General features: G+C 32.9%; 1 protein-coding gene across 1 annotated transcript; it reads left to right on the top strand.

Annotated features, from left to right (window-relative positions):
* The first annotated feature begins 188 nt into the window (after positions 1-188).
* LOC148279360 (uncharacterized) lies at positions 189-20,309 on the top strand. Its single transcript, XM_088230092.1, has 3 exons — positions 189-651; positions 14,311-14,496; positions 17,449-20,309. Exons 1-3 carry the CDS (start codon positions 610-612, stop codon positions 17,680-17,682), a joined length of 462 nt encoding a protein of 153 aa, XP_088086218.1. The 5' UTR covers positions 189-609; the 3' UTR covers positions 17,683-20,309.
* The last annotated feature ends 1,513 nt before the right edge of the window (positions 20,310-21,822 follow it).

The following is a 21,822-nucleotide window of genomic DNA, read 5'->3' as shown; positions in this document are numbered from 1 at the left end:
AACTAATGAAATATTTATTTCGGTTAATTTTACGTTTATTTTAAAGTATCCGCTTTGTTATATTTTTAATACTCTATCTAGAATCTTAGTTTTGTGATATTTCACACCAATTAAAATTAGCAAGTTGGTATAATAAGAATTTGCTATCGCTATTATATATTGATTACACATTCATGATGCTAAACGCTAATGCTAATTATTTCATCACAAGGTATACCTACATTGTGTCATATTTTGTTTTCGGACGTTTTTGTTTGAATTTTTGTTTACAACACATTCAATATATCAAATGGAACATGAAATTCTGTGATCAGTGATAATTCCGTCGCATTCGTTTACTTTAACGACTTTAAGTTTATAAGCTAAATATTTTAACATGTACAATGGTGGATATACGTACTTTTATGACAAGTTTTTGTTAGTTTTTTTTTCTTGACAAACCGTTATAAAGTAATGTTCTTTATGTATCGTAAAAGCGTTGAAACTGAATGACTTAACATTTCATTTATATGCTGATTCTACATGAAGATCTGGAAACATAGCTACGATTAACATGAATACATAAATAATTCAAATTGGATATTCATAGTAATTTCAAAAACAGGTCGAATGTCCACTGTCTACCTAACAAAGCCTTGGAAGTATAGTCTGGTAAAATAAAGTTTTAATTACATTAAACTTTAGTATTAAAAACTTTGTATTTATCTTCGTGTTGTATATCGTGTTTATTACCTGTTATAAATACTAATTTAATTTTTATTTGCCAATTGAAAATTATTGGCATGATGCGACATATTAATATTTTAGCATTGTATTTATACTCGGTAAACTATATATATATAATGTTATATTATTTTTAAATGTTATGCTTGCGGCGATTTATTTTTATTTGATGTCATATTAAAAGCGGACACAAAAGAACATGCAATAAAATTCATAATAGAAAATATTGTTATTGTCACTCGAAAAGACTTAATGTCTGTTCCGTGAAGTAATGAATGAATGAACAGTCAAAGTTGAAGAGACGCTTGATGCAAGGGAATAAAAAGTTGGAGATATAAATAGTTCATGTTTCACATTGTGGGTGTTTAATATCCAGTTTTCAAATTTCCAAAATAACTTAATTTTATGCATGTCATCCTGTATTATGTCTAAACCAGGCATGAGCAACCCTTTTCTGGTCCAAGCCGGATTGCCATTCTTCCTCAGAGGTGCGGGCCGGAATATCAAACCGCCAATAATGATAATAATAATAATAATAATAGTTTATTAACAAACAACAATTTATTTATCTGTTACATTTGTTGGTAATAGATTTCCCTGGATTATGTGTAGTCTGCCTAGCTAGGTACAACCTGTTTAACCCCTCTAACCTAGAACAATGTGGTATACAAATATATCACCAGAATTGAAGTATTTATTTTCTAATATTTCGTAGAAGAATTAGAAGTCTTGTGTCGCATTAGGATCGTAATAATAAACACTGGTAAATCAGTCTTCCATTCAGCTTTTCCAAATGCTAAGGTTTATTATCTTCAAATATAACAACATTAGGTTTGCAAGACGTAAATCAACACAAAATATGTGCCCTATAAAGGGTTTAGGCAGACATTCTGTGTAAAGCAAAATAAACAAAAACATTATTACCTACTAGTTAATTTATTATATATTTTTAATTTTTATTTTTATGAAATGTATTTTAACAAATATTTTTTTACACACATTACATATTACAGTAGTAGTAAGTAGGAGTAGCCGGCTAATAATACTATATATGTATGTAAAGAAAATTAGTTCATTAGAGTAAATCAAAATAAGACTCATTTTTACCCACTCTGGATTAAAACCTTTGTCATGTTTAGATATCAGATTTTAAGGCCCTTGAGAAATCTGTTTATTAATACACATGCTGACACACTCTGTATTGAAATAATTCCAATTTTTACTGTTCATTGATTCATTTTCTCTAAAATCGGTTATTAACCCTATTATTTTTTCACACCACTTTTGTTCAGACAAAACTGAAAACTATTTAGTTTTCAAGAAAAATTTTCAGTCGTCTTAAAACTAACCACTGTGCATTTGGTAAGGTGGTATACTATTTTTATTATAAATGTGTTATCAAAATATAAACCAATTAAAACAACTATATATTTGAGAATTGCAGACGATGAGCTTGCGCTCTGTAGTATGCACGGAGATCAATTTGTCTTTTACTTCATGTTTTTACAATTTATCGAGTAAACGGGGCACATTTAAACTTGGTTAGTTTTTTATCTTAAAATATAGAAATATAATAGCTATAATAATAGCAATATAATAAATAGCTATTGCAAAATGAGCAATAAAGACCCAGTTCAATTCAATATTGTATGATTTAGATAAAATTATAAATAAAACTTCTTGGTTTAGTTTCACTTTTATTTAATTTGACCAAGAAGTCATTTATTTATAATTTTATCTAAATCATTAACTATGGAGTTTTATCAAGAAATATCTACAAAAAACATCAATATAATCAATATTGTATCATAACATTTAGCCCTAATCAATCTCAAAAGCGAACACTTTTACCATTGGCGCATTCTTCTTTATGCATTCTTGTTGCTACTATTGAATCTTGCTACCATGGTACCTATCTATTGATGATATTATTTATCTAGGTATTATGGAAAAAATGCGTCAATAAATTACACACACATTTGATGTTTTAAGGTTGAAAAATAAATTTTGGTGTGATCAAAACTCCACACTTCAGTGGGCTGGATTAAAACAAATCGCAGACTGAATATGGCCTGTAGTCCAGGTATGGTCTAGACCAGTGATGAGTAACCTACGACACGCATGTCGGTAGAGGAGACACACCGAGACATTTTGGGTGACATGCATCATTTATGGACGATCTTCCCCCAAGAACGAGCGATGCACTTTCTTCTTTACTAGGCTTACTTTATTTCCCTTTTATTTACTCGGGCTGCAAAAATTATTAATATTCCTGGATGTGACACAGCACCCGAATCAAGCCAGGTTTTTTTAGAATACTGAAGCGCCGAGCTAAAATGGTAACCCATTACTGGTCTAGACATCGTTTCTCAATATTTTCAGTATCTGTATCGCAAACCTCTAAAAAGCCAAAAAATAAACTGAATTAAAACCCTACTGTATTTAATGTATTTTTCAAATTTTCACATTTTTCAAATTGTTATATATTTATTAATGTGTCATGTTTAAACATGTTATGAAAACCGAAGAACGATTAGTCAAAACACGAGACACAAACCCTTTGTTATTATATTGCTTTTACTGGTTCTACGGTATGATTGTTCTAGCAGTCGCCTGACAATATTGTACTTAGGGATGTGCGGACTCCCAAATTGTATCCACAAAATGTCAATTTTAGTTCTGTAAATTTACAACCGGGATTCAAATTAATTTTATAGATCGAAATAATTTGTTAAGTGTTACAAAAAAAGTAAAGAAATTACTTTTAACTTCAAATTAACTTGTATTAAATTAGAATTTAATAATTGACATAAGTAGTTAGTATTCGCCATATCGTTAATATTTGCCAAATGTCAGGGAACCATTCTTTGAAAAATTCTATTACATATTATTTAGTATAGAACTTTGTAAGTCAATATTTTGATTGGTCGGTTGTGAGTCTCAGCAGCTGATTTGGTGCAAAACAATTCTAGATTCTATTTTCTTAAAAAAATATATTTACTTTAAATTAGAACAACTACATAGTCCAATTACAGTTCAAAGTGACCAATAAGTTAAAATTAATTCTTTCATAAAAGCATTTTTCTTATACGTGCCTTTTTTGTTGAGAAATTGCAACCCCTCCGACGCCTATACATGATTGTGATCTCTAATTTCAGAAAATATTATTTAAACGTTTAGCATTGACACTGGTTTCTTCTTGCTCAGTGGTGGGGATCGACACTGGTTAGCGAGGGTACTAAAACAAATGTTTGTGCATTTAATTTCAAATAAAGTGAGGAGCTTTATTTAATTAAGTACCTTCAGTATTATGGGACACAAGCAATATTTTACCATTAATCTGATACCTCAGCAAATATTATTTCAAGAGGAAAGATTTTTTTGCATCATATCATGACTGGTGATGAAAAATAGATACACTACGATAACCTGAAGCATAGAAAATCGTGGGATAAGCCTGGCCATGCATCAACATCTACAGCAAAGCCAAATATCCATGGTTTCAAACTCATGCTCTGTATTTGGTGGGATCAGCTGGGTGTAGTGTATTATGAGCACCTGCCGTATTCATCGGACATTGCTCCTTCCAATTACCACTTGTTCTGATCGATGACTCATGGCCTGGTTGAATAGCACTTCCATTCTTAAGAATATGCCATAAAAATGGCACGATTCATGGATAACCTCATGTAACATTATGTACAAAAAGTTAAATGAATAAATAAAATAACCTGCAAAGATAAATCGTTCTTTCGATATGGTATCTCTATGCTGACAGAAAGATGAGAGAAAGTATTTGCTTACGATAGACAATACTTTCGATGACATGTTCTTTTTTAATTTAAAAAAAATCACTAATTTTCACAAAAAAACAGGGAGAACTTATTCAAGATTTAATAAGGCCACTAGTAGGTAGTCATGTTTTATTTATTTTCTTATACACATAATGTCTGCCTTAAAACAGATTATACCTTGTTAGACAGACTATACATAATCCAGAGAAATCTATCAAGGTTTTATTATGTTATTTAATAAACCATTATTATTATTGAGCGGAAAAATGGCAATCCAGCCCGTAACTGGCAAAGTAATGTTACATTCAATGACAAACATAACTTTGTAGCTGTAGAAGACTTTATATACCTGGGCTCTACTACCAATAAAAACAACGATGATAGTGTAAAAATAAAAAGAATAATAACATGTAACGAAGCACTCTTCTTTCTGTTACCAGTGTTAAGTCTAGAAATGTCCATAGAAAGACAAAAATCACCCTTCAGAGAACTATCCTCAGAACGTTGGTTTTGTTTGGATGTGAGGCATGGACACTAATAGCAAAGTTGGCTGAGATGCTGGACTTCTTTAAAAAGAGAGTTCTGCCTAAAATCATGGGTCCTATGAATGATGGAGAAACCTGGAGAATCAGATATAACGATGAGCTTTACAACATCTATAAAGCTTCCAGGGCTCATATAACAATGGGAAGTTAACATATATCTTAAATTTGATCTACAAAGTAATTTTTTTTGTATGAAAGAATATGTATACATTTTTTTTTCTAACCATGTTTAATTACAGGTTTCTGATGAAGATACTTAAAATTTTCAGACAAATTTAATATACGAGCTGAACCCGGCAATGCTTCGCTATTGCTAGATTTGAGTACATACTCAAAGACATATTAAATAAATACAATGGAATGTTTGATACCATTTATTTAAGTTAGTTAAAATTAGATATTTACATATGCATTAATATTTTTGTGTTTTGGATGACAATAAATTGTGAGAATATGCGGTGACAGGGAATTTTGATAAATAGGAATTTGAAGATTATTTTTCTGCCACTGTCTTGCAGATGCCTCCCCGATACTGTGCTAAAAGACAACTGCATGTCGGACCTTTTATGCCTAACTATAATAGACAAAATCGACGTTTCGTTGTCCCATTTTCCGCACCTCAAAACTGAATCAATTTTGTTCTTTTTTTAGACAGAATATCGGAATAAAAATTTCTGTATTGGTACATTTTTCAAAAATAAGTATCATATTTGTATACTGTGCGTCCGAAGACAGCAGATAAAACTGGGCATCTTTGCGGGATTTTAGATGGTTCTAGTTCCCATATTAAGCAATTCATCAAAAAAGCAAAACTATTGAGACACGCCGATGGTAAATACTTATAGTGCCATAATCCAGGGTTAAAATACGGGAATACGTTTGTATGAAGAAAAGTCTGACCGCGTTTCCTCTCAAGATAAAACATTATTAAGTATATTTACAAAGTTTGCTTCATCATGCTTTTACATAACCAAGGAAATAGTTTCGACTTTCTTAAATGGTTTAACTTTCCGTTGATAAGTAGGAACCTAGATACTTGTTTATGATTGAATTCCAAATCTAAAATTTAAGTAGGTTCCGATGTATAAATAAACCGGGTTGTGGTCCCGTGGTAGTATTGGGGACGCACGGACCAAACGTCTCAGGTTCAAATCCCACTCTACCACAACTCGATTTCCATTTTTCTAGCACAAGTTATTTACGACTTTCAGGAAACGGACTGAAAATTTTAATATTTGAGTAAATCATAAGAACTCTAGTATTTCTCTTTAAAAAAAATAAAATACTTGTTTATGTTTGAATTCCTAAACATAAAATAATTATTTTTTAAATATAGAATTCTGTTTGCAAATATCAAAACTCTAAACTTCTCACCCACAGGGGTGCATATTTTTAGGAATGGGATTTTTAAAAATGTATTGAATGTCACTTAATATTATTTTAATATTACCAAAAATCCAGTAAAAAGAAATAAATAGGTAGAAATTATAAGGAATTCGAGGAAATAATCTGATTGGGATTCATAAAAAAACAAAAGTTGTTTGTAAACATTCAAAAACAAACTATTTTTATACACAATAAACAAAGAATTAAGAAAAGTCCAGAAACCGCGGACGCGCATCTAACAAAAGGCAACTAAACTACTCTCAAAGGAGTAGTTTTACGTTTGACCCATTAGTTTCTTTGTAGACGTCGCTCAATAAGTAACTCCCGATTTGAATTCAACTATGCTGATTTGTGTAATTTTAAAGTGTAGAAATACTGCTGGGATCTTAAAAAAACAGGATGGGATCACATTTCATGTCTAAGTAGCAAATGCATTACTTAAAAATTTAATTATTTTTCCATCTCTCAGATTGTTGAAGAAAACAAAATGGACATTTTATTTGTGTTTCCAGGGTAGTCAAATTTTTGTATGCTACTTTGCTCATCTAATGAGAGAAGTAATTAAAATTGGACCCCTCGGATTAAACAACGCCGTGGTAGACATTTGACCGACATTATCTTTAAAACATCGAATATTATTTAACATGACATAAAAATATCCATTTTATGTAAAATAAAATTTGTTTTATTTTTAAGTTCAAAGTTCATTAATTAAATTACTCTTATTAAATGACCCTGACTTATCTACTCTGTTGTGTCAATCAATGTTTCCGCGTGTACAATAAAATTTTAGAAAAATTAACAAATTACTTTTTTTTTATATAATTATCTTACATTTGTGTTATGGTTATATTTTTTGCGATCTGGCAACATTGCGCGGTGACTTCACGCATGCGTGCGGTGAAAGTGGGGCTAAGTGGGGGGCTTTTTGGACTCTGTACGATATATTCAAATATGATTCTACGCTCCTTCTGGACTATTCTTAATTCTATGACAATAAATTAACATCCTTCAATTTTTTTGCATACGCATTTTTCATTTTCATGCATGCAGCCCTGTGGGTCGATGAAAGAAACATTTTTGCTCCTAATTTTTTTTCTACTAATAAATTGACGATATTAAGACTTTTAAATATGCTCATGGTAAAGATCTACATTTCGCTGAAAACTGCAGGTAAATCGGTCCAGTAATTATTCAGTCCATGGAGGACACACATACGAACATTGCCTTTTTACATAATATACATTTGCCAAATATACATTTTTATATATAAATATTGATTTTACTGAATACCGTCTCGATATGTACTGATGAAGATAGCATACGAATCGCGGCCCAAACTCTCTGTACATCATCATCATCATTCCCTTTCCGCATCTAATGGTGCATAGGGTACTTCATTGGTACACCAATCGCCGTGTATCTTGATATTTTTTTTAAATAAAGGTTAAATGATCAGTCTTACGCTTCAGGTACCAGTCCAGGGACTATGAAATATTCTAGTGTAAAAACACCTTTTTAACCTTTCCCTTACTGTCCTAAAAACACCTGCGGGTTACGGTGCTGTGTAGTCACTACACATAAAAAAAATAAGAAATTTAAAAAAAGAAAATGGAATATTTATAGGGAATGGCTTTAATTCATCATAATTCAATTCAAATATGATAATATTTCAAATCTAGCTGCTGAAAACATGAAAAAACCATTGGGTATCGCTAATGACCCGGGCGAAACGTGCACCTGCGCCAACTTCTCGAGAGCTACTAAGTAGCTAGTACTGGACTACCTGACTGGATATGTAGTTAGTCGCAATGTGTACTAGCTACACATCACCGGGGAGGGAATAAATATTTCATGTCATCCATGTCCTGAGAAGCCGGACATGTGCACAAAATGCCATCATCATGAGTACCAAAAGGAATATTAGATGGACACCCGGGAGGCAGAGGAATGATCAGTTAACCGAGGCTGCGATGGGAAGACCACATAAAAAAGAATAGTAGTTGTACTAGAAGTACTGGAGGGTTGTAGCAGATGACAGGAGTTGTAGGCCAAGGCTTGATATGGGCTGTAGTGCCACTGAAAAAGAAGATTATTATGCATAATTTTTTTTTTATAAAAAAATAATATTTGCGTTCTCATGATTTATCCAAATATTAAAATGTTTAACTACAGTAGAGTCTCGATTATCCGACCTAAACCGGGTGCGGCAAGGTCGGATAAGCGGAAAGATCGGATAACACGGAAAATGATAAAAACGACATTGAAAATGTGTTACATAATTTTATTTGCACATTGAAAACTTTTCAAATATGTACATGCAAAATAACTGAAATGTATCGAATTAAAACATCAAAATGCACTACGAAACAGCCACGAAAGCACTAAAGACTGAGGACTGTCCCCTTACGCGCGAATATAATGCGTGCAGTCGGGTAAAGGAAAGGGGCATTGTCCCAGTAGGTCGGATAACTCGGAAGGTTGGATAACCGAGACTCTTCTGTAGTTGTAAATAACTTATTATTAGAAAATGGGAATAAAGTTGTGGTAGAGCCGGGTTCAAACCTCGGACCTCTGATCTTTGAGTCCATGACCACAACCTGGTTTTTAAATTATTATTCATCTTTTTGTCGAGAAACTAACTAACCATTGGGCTATTTTTTCTCATGGATTGGTAGAGAGGGTTCCATTAACAGGTTTAAGGATAATCACGCGAAGTAAATACTATAATAACATCTATTTGAGTAACTCTTCAAACCGATAAAATTGGTTATTAAGTTTTAAAAAGTTGCACACAATTTTTAATTCTCAAGAAAACCTCCTCAGGTGAAAGTATTCAAAGATAAGTAAAGATAAGTCAAATTAAAGGAGTAGGAGTTTGATATTTCGTTTTAAGGCCAGCCAGTGATAGGTCATGAGCCTTGAAAATGCCTAGACTTCCATATTTCCTTCTCAAATAGGTTTTTTATCCAATTGAAATACCTAATCTCACATGGGGTTTATCTGACTCGCAGCTTGCTCTTCAATCAGGATGTCTCGGGGAAGTGGAGAATTCACTAACGTGTACAAATAACCTATAATTTATGTAAAAATTTTATATTTCTGCAGATAAAATAAATAGGGGCTAAATTTATTGCAACAGATTGGGAAAACATTTTGAGAAGGGTTATGGAAGTCTAGGCATTTACAGGGCTTATCACCTATCATTGGCTGGTTTAAGTGGCCACTTTACACACTATAACATTCACCACTCTGTCTATGCTTAAACATCCACATTTCCTCAACTCTTCCATTTGTTGACTTTTGCGAAGTAAAAGAGCTAAAACTTTTATCATGTGGGCGAGGTTCATCCGGCTGAACCAACTTTTGCAAACCCCTGAAAACAATTTTTAAATTTTTATACCCCTTATACCAGTTAGTTAAATTAACAATGTTTTGAGTGCGTCCAAATGTTTGCAGACAGGCTGGATTTCCTCCCTAAGGGGTTATTATGATCTAAATTTGTTCAAATTCGATCAAATTTAAATCTTAATAAATCTCTAGGGAAGAAATCCAGCCTGTTTGCAAACATTTGGTTGCACTTAAAACATTGTTAGTAGGTGTTAACTCGTTCCCCGTATACTTGACCAAAGAATATTATTTTGTGTAGTTTTATGTCGTGTAATGTATGTTTAAGCCTTTCACTCGGGTAAAATTTATTTTCTCCTGTACCTGCCAAAATTAAAAAGCGGCGAGTGTATTTTTGAATTACTTATTATATTTTGGTTAGTTGTCGATATTACTTTTTATTATTATAGATGACTTATATAGCGCCAATTTCGTACCTCATGGGCGCTTTACTAATTAGTTTTATTAAATTAATATTGATTAATTTGACTTAAAATTTAAGCAAAACTTATTAGCAAAACAATTTGTCGTCGCATGCTATGGATTTATTCAAATGATTTAGATAACAGGTGGGATTAAGTTTCTTCTGAAACATCACTTCACTCTCACAGTTTCGCACTTCTGCTGGAAGAGAATTACATGCCGTAGGGCCTGTGACCGCAAGTGCGTGTTCGCCGAATTTAGTGTGCTTTCACAGAGAAGTTTATTTTATTTGGCTTCTGGCTGTTTTTTTTTGTTTTGAAGAGAATTTGTGTCTTCTCTCTAAATTATATTTAAGACAGGTTTTATACAAATACATTTCACTATTCAATTCGATTGAATAACTATATATTGTAAGATAATAACACATGTTTATCAGTTTGAGACGTAGTATTCGCTGAAAATTAAATCATTTCTAGTGTATTAACAAAAATACCAATATTTTTCAAATAATTCCTTTAGTACGTACAGAATACAAAATGTTTTTTATATCTACAGAAATTAATTGAGGTCTGAAAAGGTTAAAAATAATAATTATGTTCTGACTACTAGATTTTTGTAAACAAATTTTATTTTTATGTAAAAAAATGTATATTTGCATTGCTGTGGTTTATCCAAATAATTTTTTTTTCTGGTTTACTCAAACAAGTTGTAAATATCTCACTATCAGAAAATGGGAATCAAGTTGTGATAGAGCAGGGTTCGAACCATCGGGCCTCTGATCTGTGACCACGGGACCACAAACCGCTTTAAGTGGGCCCGGGCTTCCGAGTTGAAGCCCATGTCAACCATTTGTGATCTTATTATGTATCTATGATCATTGTAAGTTTGTAAATAAACGAGTAATATAAAGGCAGCGCTTAGTTTAAAATTAAAACTACTACTACTACCATCACGCCATTTCTCCGTAGGGGTAGGCAGAGAGAATGGTCAATGGACCTCCACACACGTCTATCCTGGCATATATTCTTAGCTTCTTCCACATTCATACATCTTGTCATACATGCCCTTCGGTTCTGTCTGCTTTTGACATGACCAGACTTAAAATTTTGGTTTATCTGATCATGCCACGTCTTTCTTGGTCGTCCTCGTCCCACATTACCGTTCATTTTCGCCATTTATACTTGTTTTACCATTCTTTCGTTGTCCATTTGTTCAATGTGACCAAACCATCTCAAAGACCTTTTCTTAATCTTATCAATTATACTTGACTCAGATTTACACTCGCCTGATTTCATCATTCGTATACATTGATTTCCTACACATTCGTCTAAAAGATCGTATTTCAACCGCGTTCACTCGGCTTTCATCCTTCCTCTGCCAGTTCCATGTTTCACTTCTTTTGTCACCTTTCTTACTCTCTCGATTATAATTTTCCCATACAGTCTACTGACAGAACTCAGAAGACTGATTGCCCTATAGTTTCCACATTCCGCACGAGATCCCTTTCCCTTATATAAAGGCATGACAACTGCCCTCCTCCAATCTAAAAGCGTATGTCCTTCCTTTAGGCAGAGATTAAAAAGTCTGTGCAGCCATGTGCCCACGATCTAGCCACCACTCTTCAGATATTCCACAGCGACCTTATCATATCCAACGGATTTAGCATTTTTTATACTTTTCAGCGCACTCTTTATTTCTACCATGCTTATTTCACATGTAGTATCATCACTCGTATATTCCTCTGCACAACCAAACTGTTGCCCAGGGACACTTTCAATACTTTCGTATACTCTCATAAAGTATTCCATCCATCTCTCTTTCACTCCTCCGTTATCCATTAGCATTCGGCCATTATTTGATTTAATCACTTTTATATTTCCACTTTCAGAGGAGTTCTTAGTCTTTTTCACCTCTTTCCAAAAAAGTTTTATATTTTTATGAAAATAAGTGAACATTTTTATACCTTCTTCTTCATTTAGTTGTTTTTTGCATTCTTTCACCCCATTCTTAACCAACCTCTTGCATACTTTGTAACTACTCTGCTCTTTCATACTTGCTGCTATTGGTGTCACTAATTGCTATAAGCTTCATCCATGCATCCTTTTTTTCCTTTACAAGGTCTTTAATACTATCATCCCACCATGCATCCCTTTTTTTCCTTTTCGGAACGCCATTACGCAACACTCTTAGCCGATTTACACAGGCACGATTTAAATCATTCCCACATTTGGTCGATATTGACTTCTATTAAAAATGTAAAAGAATTTAATTTTTCAGCAACTTAAAAAATGACATTTAATATTGGCATTTTAGTAATGCTTTTTTAATTGAATCAATGAACATGAAAAGGTACCCATTTCCTAATTTCTACGGTTTGGAGTTGATGATACCATTTTATAATATTATGTATTGTATTAATATTAAATGTAAAAATTACCTTAAAAACATTGTGTCGTATAAAATCTGGTACTATGCCATGGCGCAGTTGGTTAAGCGGCTAACTGTGAAACTGGAGTCTTGGGTTCGATTCTCGCTAGTTGCAAGATCCAAAAAATCCAAGAAAGGTTTTTTTTCAATTGGTTTTAGTGTTGTGGTGTATTCTTCATAAATTCCTTCCATATCCTCTCTTTTCCACCTGCTGACAAGCTTCTAAAATAGAAGCTTAGCGGTTTATTCCTTTAAAAAAAACATTTTATATAATGTTTAGTGTCAAATGGTACTTATTATATATTTGTCCCTGATAATTATCTTCAACAAAGGCAACACAGGTTGTTCTACCTACCACGATTCAGAACCAACCTGCCAATGGCTATGCCGGTAGGTAGATCAATTGTGTTATTCAATCGTATTGCCTCAAATATCAATATATTTCATGACAGTGGGATTTCTCTTAGGAAGGCAATTTCCAAATTGTGTTGTTCCAAATAAAATTAAATAAAATATAAATCCCATTTAACACTCCCTTTAGCCATTAATTTCTATGAGGAGATCATTCAATGGAAATGTATAGAACAAAAAGAATATGCTGATATTGAAGTAGAAGATAAAAATATATTTTTGTATTAAATATATTTTATCAATGTGTGAATTAAGAAATTGATTGTTAAAAGGGACTAATGTCTTCGTAATTAAAAAAAAAAAAAATGAACATTTTTTAAAATACTTTTTTCTTTATTTAAATGCCATGGTCATGGTATATTTATTATTTACCTTTAAATCTGAAAGTACTGCACACATGGGCATATTATTATGTGTGCTCTAATAATAATAATAAAATTGTATTTTTTAAAAATATTATTATAAAATACATTATTTACTGCCTTAGAACGGGGAAGCTATCCCTAGTTAGGCAGTTTAGATGAACCACCAGCAAAAAAAAATATGTATGTATACTTTTACTACTCAATTAATCTATTGTATAAATAATTCAATGTAAATTGCTGTAATAAATATGTAAATAAACAAAAAAATGTTACAAAACATTAATTTATTCCTTTTTTTTGTATAATAATTATAATATATTAAAATTGTAACAAATGGTACCAAGTTAATTTACTCTTTAGTATTTATTTACTTTTTACGAAAGTTTTTATAACTGTATAAATGTATGTAATTAATAAAATTTATAGTTTATTAAATATTTAATAAAACATTAATACCACAAATATATTCATCAGTCAAATCGACATTGAAATATTAATAACATAGGTTTAAAACTTTTTGACTGCCCTATACAAATCTGTATCTGGTTAACCCTGTATCACAGACCAATGAGCATATCAAAAATATTATATTACCAAGCATTTCAACAAACCTCGATACAGACAAAACAATATGCAATCAGAATGATTGTAAAACAAGCCTGCTTCTGTAATACATACTTGCATACTGTCCCGTAAATTATTATTTATAAAATAAATGCTGTTGTCTCGATACTATATTTTTCTGGGATCGTTATATTTTCGTATTATATGACTCATCGCTTTCATTGTCAGTCGTGGTTATCTTGTGAGAAATATTTTCATTTCAGTTTTGTGTTGTACGTATTCCAGAGTAAAGGTACGTTGCTCGACATCATGGCAAGTGAACAAAGTACTTCTGCAGATATTGTCAAGCAAACAGACCAAGGAATGGATGATCAGCCATTGTTAAACAACGTAACATCCGACACAGCAAACCACATGGTAGAAAACTGCTGTGAAGAAAAGCATGATGAACCTCCCACTCCTGACAAAATTGTAAGTAATTATTTTTGTTTTATAACTTTGATTATCTGGCATATAATACTAAATAATAGTTTGGGGGAAAAGTAATTCCGTATTTTTCGCTTTATTTCAATGCTTTATAAAAACTGTTACAATCATCCAATTTAAATCAAATATGCGCCGTTCTGTTCGATAACTTGCTGCCAACGAGAATCCAACTTCATAATCCCCCTCTCGTAGAAGCCCTTGTCCCTATTAGAAAAAAAATCGGACAACCAATTTTCGCGAGCCTCTATTGAGGCCAAATTCGCACCCCCAAGCGCGTTGGCCATAGACAAGAACAGATGGTAGTCACTTGATGCCAGGTCTGGACTATAGGGTGGATGCATAAGAACTTCCCATCCGAGCTTCTGGCGCGTCATCAAAGATGTGTGCAGCCTGGTGTTGCCCGTTGAAACACGATTCCTCTCAAAGGAGGTGAATAGTCACCAATGCTAGCCGCTTCTGTTCGATCGCCAGCTTCAAACAGTCGAGTTGTTCACAGTAGAGGGCAGAATTGAGCGTTTGGTCATAGGGAGCAGCCCATAGTAGAGTATTCCCTGCCAATCCCACCAAACACACAACAACACCTTCCTGGCCGTCAATCCTGGCTTGGCCACGCTCTGAGCCGCTTTGTTGGCTTTCGAGCACGATCTCTGCTTTCGAGCACGATCTCTGTCACTTGACATTGTCGTAAGTGACCCACTTTTCATCACAAGTCACCATCTGCTTCAGAAATGGGTTGATTTAGCAGCAATTCGGAGATGGAAATTCGGTTCATGAGGTTTTTTTGTCAGCTCGTGTGGCACCCAAACATCGAGCTTTTTTTAAAATCCAGCCTTCTGCAAACGGTTCAAAACAGTTTTATGATCGATATTCAGCTCCTGGGGTGCTATTCTGAACCACACTCGTGGCACGAGAAAACAGTTTTTCTCGTGTATTTTGTATGTAAATATTCTAGATAATACGGCCACAAGAGGGTTAGGAATACCATCCTTGGGCAATGCTACGACTGCTAACATGACGGTCTATCTCGATATTTTCCATGATTTTATCGTCATTTTCGACGACAGGCCTGCCTGAACGTCGTGCATCATTCACCTCCACTACACCAGATGAAATCGCTCAAACCACTGTTGTGCAGCACGAACCGAAAAAGTATTGGCCCGTATACATTGCAAATTTTTTTGGTTGCTTTCAATGCGTTTTTTCCTTTCAGGTAGTAAATATGTAAAATATGGCGAATTTCTTCCTTTAAGACCGTCATACTCAACGCATGACAGTTCTCAACTGAACCGACCAAGCGTACTGTCAAAAAAGTGTTAGTAGTATACACTCACACCTTTACAACGCCGTATTGTATGATCCGATGTGACCAATAATGAACGAGATATACTTAGTTGAAAAAAAAGGGTGCAAAATACGAAATTACTTCTACCCCGACCTATTATATACTACATATTACTAAATTCTGTCTAGTAAATAAATGAATCTGCCTCTGACTTCTTTGACCAACTCCTTGTTTAGCATATTCACAATCTATGCAACTTACAGCATCAATATGCTTGCCAATGCAAGCTTAAAGATAACTGATAAGCTTAAAATTTACAGAGGAATCTATCTTTTTAATTTCCATATAAAATGTAATATGTATTCTGATCTCTAGTAATATATGAAATGAAAAAAATTGATGTAACATACAAGTTACCACAATTTGCTGGTTCGTCACCCGCCTCTGCCACAGTCAGACTTCCCGGCGTAAACAGGAAGCCACCCTCCCAAACATAGTCAAAAGTCGAATTGCACCGACTGCAAGTCAACCTCAATAGCCCTGAAAAGGACTTTCCATTTGGTCCAAGTGGTCTAAAGAGGCGAAGGCAGTCAACTGGCAGGGCGAAGCGAAGAGCGATGAGCGGGAGCACACAGGGCGGGGAAAGAAAGTAAAACACTCGTTCACTGTTCAGAGTTAGGAACTGATTTATTATTCAACATTACACGCCTTATAAAGTTTTGTAATCATTTCAGCGAATTGATCATGTCCAATCAATTTAATCCCCGTCAGTGAAGAATTCATTTCCCTCTTTTCTCAATCCAATGAAGTGCATATTATGTACTTCTGGATTACCTTCTTTCAGCACAAAGATGCTAAGGCTACCAGATTACAGAGAGCTCCTTCAGGCAGCTTTTCTCGTTCGGCAACAAGCAACTTTTCCGTGTATGTTGGCACCGCCAAGAAGATTTATGTCCTCAGATGCAGTGTGCGGTATGTGGTGGGCATGCCTTATAAAGCGGTGCGCGTCAAGCTCAGTGGGGCTAGCCGCAACGATGCGCCGGCTGGCTTAGAGTGGCGAGGGTAGCTCTACCCTCATCACTACAGAACATGGCCAGCCGCAGGTCTCATAAATAGTGGCGTGCCCTGCTTTCACGGGTCATTACACCAATAGCTGCAATGCGGGCAACACATCAAACACAATACAACGGTCCTTTTTAGGGCCTTACAAATATGGTTTAGATTTAAAAAAGAGATTCTCTTGGCTATATTGCCCCCCTTATCGCTGATGCCAGACCCGAAAGCGAACCATTTGTCTTTATTGAGATCCTAGCACTCAGCTAACAAATACCGTGGTACTTAGCTGTATTTATCCATTCATTATTTTTATTTATTTATTTTATTCATAACTAATGCCCACGTCCGGAACAATAGACTTGAGAAAATAGTTTGAAATATGGTGAGGGTATTTTCTGAATTCCTCGCTCACTCGCAACTCCCTCATTATCATTCTTTCACTTTGGGTTTGCTTATTTGTTAATCTTAATTATTATATTTTAAGTAGTGTTACATATACATAGTTACATGCAGTGTTTCAACTCTTGATTTATAATTTTGAGTAAAAGCAGGCTTTTTTCATAACTGTCAGAAATTTTAAATAATGTTTTTTTCCGCAGGATGTTGAACCGAAAATTGACAAAGGAGAAAAAAAGGGAAATGATAATGATTCCTCTAAGCCATCAGAAAAAAAAGCTGATTCTGGAGCAAAAGATACAACGGATGCTTCCATACCTGCTGCTTCTGAGATAAAATGTTCCGAAGCCATGAAAATGGATACGGATGAAAAGGACAACTTTGGAATACGTTGTCTGACAGTGGCCATTGAATGTTGTGATTGTACTATAATCTAAGTATTCATTTTATAGTTGTTTCATAATGTCAGAATTTCTCATAGATATAGATGCTGAAAAGGCAAAAGAGCTGGAGTTCCATTTAGTAAATAATTATAATGCATTTAGTTTTGATTAGAAAGGCTGATCTAAAAAAAATCTCAAGCCCAATTTTATCAGTTTTAAGTTAGCAACATTGCCATGTGGAGATTTTGACTGTTGAATTTTTCAATAATAACTATGCATAATATAATCAAGATTTTAAAAAAATCAAAAAGTCAAAATTAATACAAAAATAGACCTTGGGGTTTTTTTTTTTTAAATGGGCATTCAATAAGATTTATTTCCGATTGAATAGATTTGCTCTTGATATATATTTTTTGTAATATTATTCATGACATGATTTAAACACAAAAGTTATCATTAAATGTGTATTTGAAGCACTAACTTTGCGAATTTCCATGTTAAATAATCTAAATATGTATTTATTTTGTGTAAAATCTCTTAAGCAGATTTAAAATGCCTACCAGTTTTAGAGTACAGCTGCTCCATTGCCAAGGTTTTAAAATAAAAAATTCAACAAGCTCTCTAAAATTTATACTTAAATATTTAAATAACTGCCCATTACTACAAATACTTCAGAATTAAAGTTTCTTCTTCCTCTATGGCGCTGTCCTCAGCCACCGCCCAATTTGCACCTTGTAAAAACTGTACTGCTCTTTCTTTTCTTAGAGCCCCGCTTCCACACAAACTACGTATATTCCATGTCGCGGGTCTTAAGTCCTTAATTCCTTTTCCGGGATTCAATTTTTCCGGTTTTCGAGATTCAGTAGCAGTCCAAGGCTCTGTGTTCGGTTTCATAATAAATAGTGTTTTAGAGGGTGAGGTTATTAGCCTCTTGCCCAACCTCCCACTGGAGGTCAAGGGTTTTATCTGTTTTTTCCTTCCCTTAGCTGGTTTTGTCTCAGTTTTGTGGCGTCGAGACTCGCCATTGCCCTCTCTCTATTGGCTGTGACCTTTATAGATCACATGACCAGGGTTCAGGACGAGGATACTAGGACTTGATAGTAGTGTTCTTGATATTGTGCAACATGGCATTTCTCGTCATTTACTGACACCTGCCCTTTAACCCCTAAATCTCTTAATCCAATACATACCCCTTATTCCTTTTCTGAGAATATGTAGTCTGGATGTGAAACATTGAACACATGTTAGCAGATATTTTAAGTAAGTACTTGTAGTTTGGTGTTAGCTTTGGTGAACATTTACTGTTAAGTTTATTTTTAAGCCTTGATTAAGGAGCAGTCGTGTTCTGAAACTGGTTGGCATACTAAATTTATATTATTACTTTACACAATATCAATATGTAGTTAATTGGTTAGAAAAAAAATATCAATAAAATTATTTTATGTTTCTGATAACTTTTTTTTCAAATAGCACTTCGCCCTTTCTGCCTTTTTTATAACTAACCATAAGAATATCCTTCGATTTTCATTAAGGCGGCTCTGCGCGCTGGCCAATACGTTTACCAGTACGCTAACGCGCGTACTGGCAACGAAATCGCCACACTGCCCACATGTTCGCAAATCATTCAGTATCTCTCAGTGTGGGTCAATGTGCGGATGTGTATAATCTCTAGTGCGTACATCAAAAGCGCACAAAATGTGTGGCTCAGGCGCCGAGATAGACTTAGAAACTGTTGCAGCCACTACGTTTTTTAAATTTTATTTATTTATTTAAACTTCAAGTAAAAAAAATATGCACTTGGTAGACTTATTAGCTAAATAAAATAGCCAACCAAAAAACAGACTGGTGAAATATTGAACAAAATTTTTACTTAATAAATTTAATAAACATGTTTTTGAATTACAGCTTATTAATAACTTTGAAGAAATCGATAAAAAAAGTACAACAAAAAAATACAATATTTACAAATAAACCAAAATTGTAAACCATATTTAATTGGTGGGCAGATAAACCTTATATAATGTATTAATAAAATAAAAAAATATTTGATTTTAAATTATATATTTATAAATTTATTTGTTAAAATACTTTTGTTTTCTACAATGAAATTATGAGGATTGAGGAAAAAATGTAAAAAAATATACAAAAATGTTTCAGTAGTTTACTTATCAAATAATTTATATATCGCGCATAAGTGCACATTGTAATAAAAGGTTATTAGTTTTTTGTGTATGCGCCAGTTCTGCCAACCACAAATACTCCCCTCTATAATATGTTCGCCCAAACATATTTTCCAGCGTACTGGTGAGCATGTAGAGCCACCTTTAGAAGGATCCAGGTTTAAATCCTGGCAAAGGCAGTTATTTTCTCAAGTAATACAATGTTTATAAAATTATTCTTGAGATCTTTTACACTACCACCAACATTTTAACTTGCCTTAGGAAGTCATAATACAACATAATACATGTGATTAAATAGAACTGATTAACATTTTTTTTGACTTGTTTCTTTTCTATGAGTTTTATTACAGTGATAAATATCAGTGCTTTCAGTTAGATTATTTAGTAGGCAGATATTTTTCTTTGATTCAGCTATTTTATACGAGTATGTATTGTGCTCCATAATGTATTGAGATATCGTATTTTTTTTAAATAAATTTATGTACAATTATTGAAATAAAATTCTTGTTTTTATTTTATAAACCTTTTTCATGTTCGTATTGGTGAGGTCCTAGGTGAAATTCTTGGCAAGATCGACATGAAATACTACTTATTTAAAAGGGTGATTTTCATGAAATATTTCATAGTCTTTGGAATGGATCAGAAGCGTAAGACAGATCATCTTGCCTTTGTGTCGAACAATCAAGATACAATGCAATTGGAGTACCATTTGGTTTTCATTTCACATAATAAACTAATAAGAATAATACGATATGATATTCCACAAGTATAAAAGTTTACAGGAAGTTAATAGTTTATTTAGATTGACTGATATTTATCAGAAAGTAAGCGGGAAAATAAATTGAATTATTCTTATATCGAAAGTGTCAAAAATTAATTCTACACAATTATCAATAACACTATTAATATGTATGTCCCGTCCAAACTAGTGGGATTCCATAAGTATCCACTGTGGCATTCACCAGCTTTAATTAAAAAGTTTTTAAGAAATGAAAACAATATAAATGCTAATTTATTTATTTATTTTATTAGGTAAACAAACAGTATGTACACATATATTGCCAATTTCTTTGTATATTAGTGTAAGAAATATATGCACACACTAAAAAAATTGTTTACACTTAATACAATAATTTAAATTATTTTGGTAATGTATCCAAAATAAAACAAGTTTATTGGATTGTAATTCTACTTTATTTTTTATAAAATATACAAAGGGTATATTGTGACGCGTTTCGTCTTGTTAGGACATTTTCAAACAAACTAACTTAAATATTTACAAAGTTTCCTTATATACTAAAAATAATTGCTATTTTATGTTTGTGGATTTCTATACAAGCCAAAATAAGTAGAGTAATTAAAATTCAATTAGGGTATACTGAGTATATTAGAGGAATATTTTGGTTATAATGGGGAAAAACCTTCCATTATTTAGAAACATTTGTAAGGGTATGACTTTAAAATTAATGTAATAATTATAAAAATATTGATTTCATTTATACAGGTTTATTTTGAAAATTATTGTTGAAATTCTACATTGGTGTTTTACACAGGTTTCATTCATGTTTAATGTCAACTAAGGTAAAATACATTCAGATTTTATAATATTATTTCATTTTAATTTAATTTATTGGGAACATTACAAGTTTTTATATATTTAGTAGGTATATAGTAAAATAAAAATAAATATTATACTCGTACATAATAGGGAATAACAAATTAAACGAAATTAGACGAAACGCGTCACAATATACCCTTTGTATATTTTATAAAAAATAAAGTAGAATTACAATCCAATAAACTTGTTTTATTTTGGATACATTACCAAATTAAAGATGGAATTCTACCAATTGTCTGCATACACAATAAATAATTTAAATTATGTTCAACATAATAAATGTAGAAGATAAGAAATGAAAAAATATGTACATAATAATAATAATAATAAAGTTAAATGTCTGCTTCTCTCAAAATGTCTATAATTTTTTACCTAAATTTACATACATTGTCACAA

The sequence above is a fragment of the Micrasema longulum genome, unplaced genomic scaffold, assembly GCF_059751315.1.
Source record: "Micrasema longulum isolate JH-2025_06_02 unplaced genomic scaffold, ASM5975131v1 h1tg000730l, whole genome shotgun sequence".
NCBI lineage: Eukaryota > Metazoa > Arthropoda > Insecta > Trichoptera > Brachycentridae > Micrasema > Micrasema longulum.
The sequence above is the reverse complement of the archived record's forward strand: the minus strand, read 5'-3'. Positions and strand labels throughout refer to the sequence as shown.

Coding starts and splice junctions, on each gene's coding strand:
- LOC148279360 (XM_088230092.1), top strand. CDS start 610: ATGTCCACTGTCTACCTAACAAAGCCTTGGAAGTATAGTCTG. Junction 652..14,310: donor AGCCTTGGAAGTATAGTCTG/GTAAAATAAAGT, acceptor TACGTATTCCAG/AGTAAAGGTACGTTGCTCGA. Junction 14,497..17,448: donor CTCCCACTCCTGACAAAATT/GTAAGTAATTAT, acceptor TTTTTTCCGCAG/GATGTTGAACCGAAAATTGA.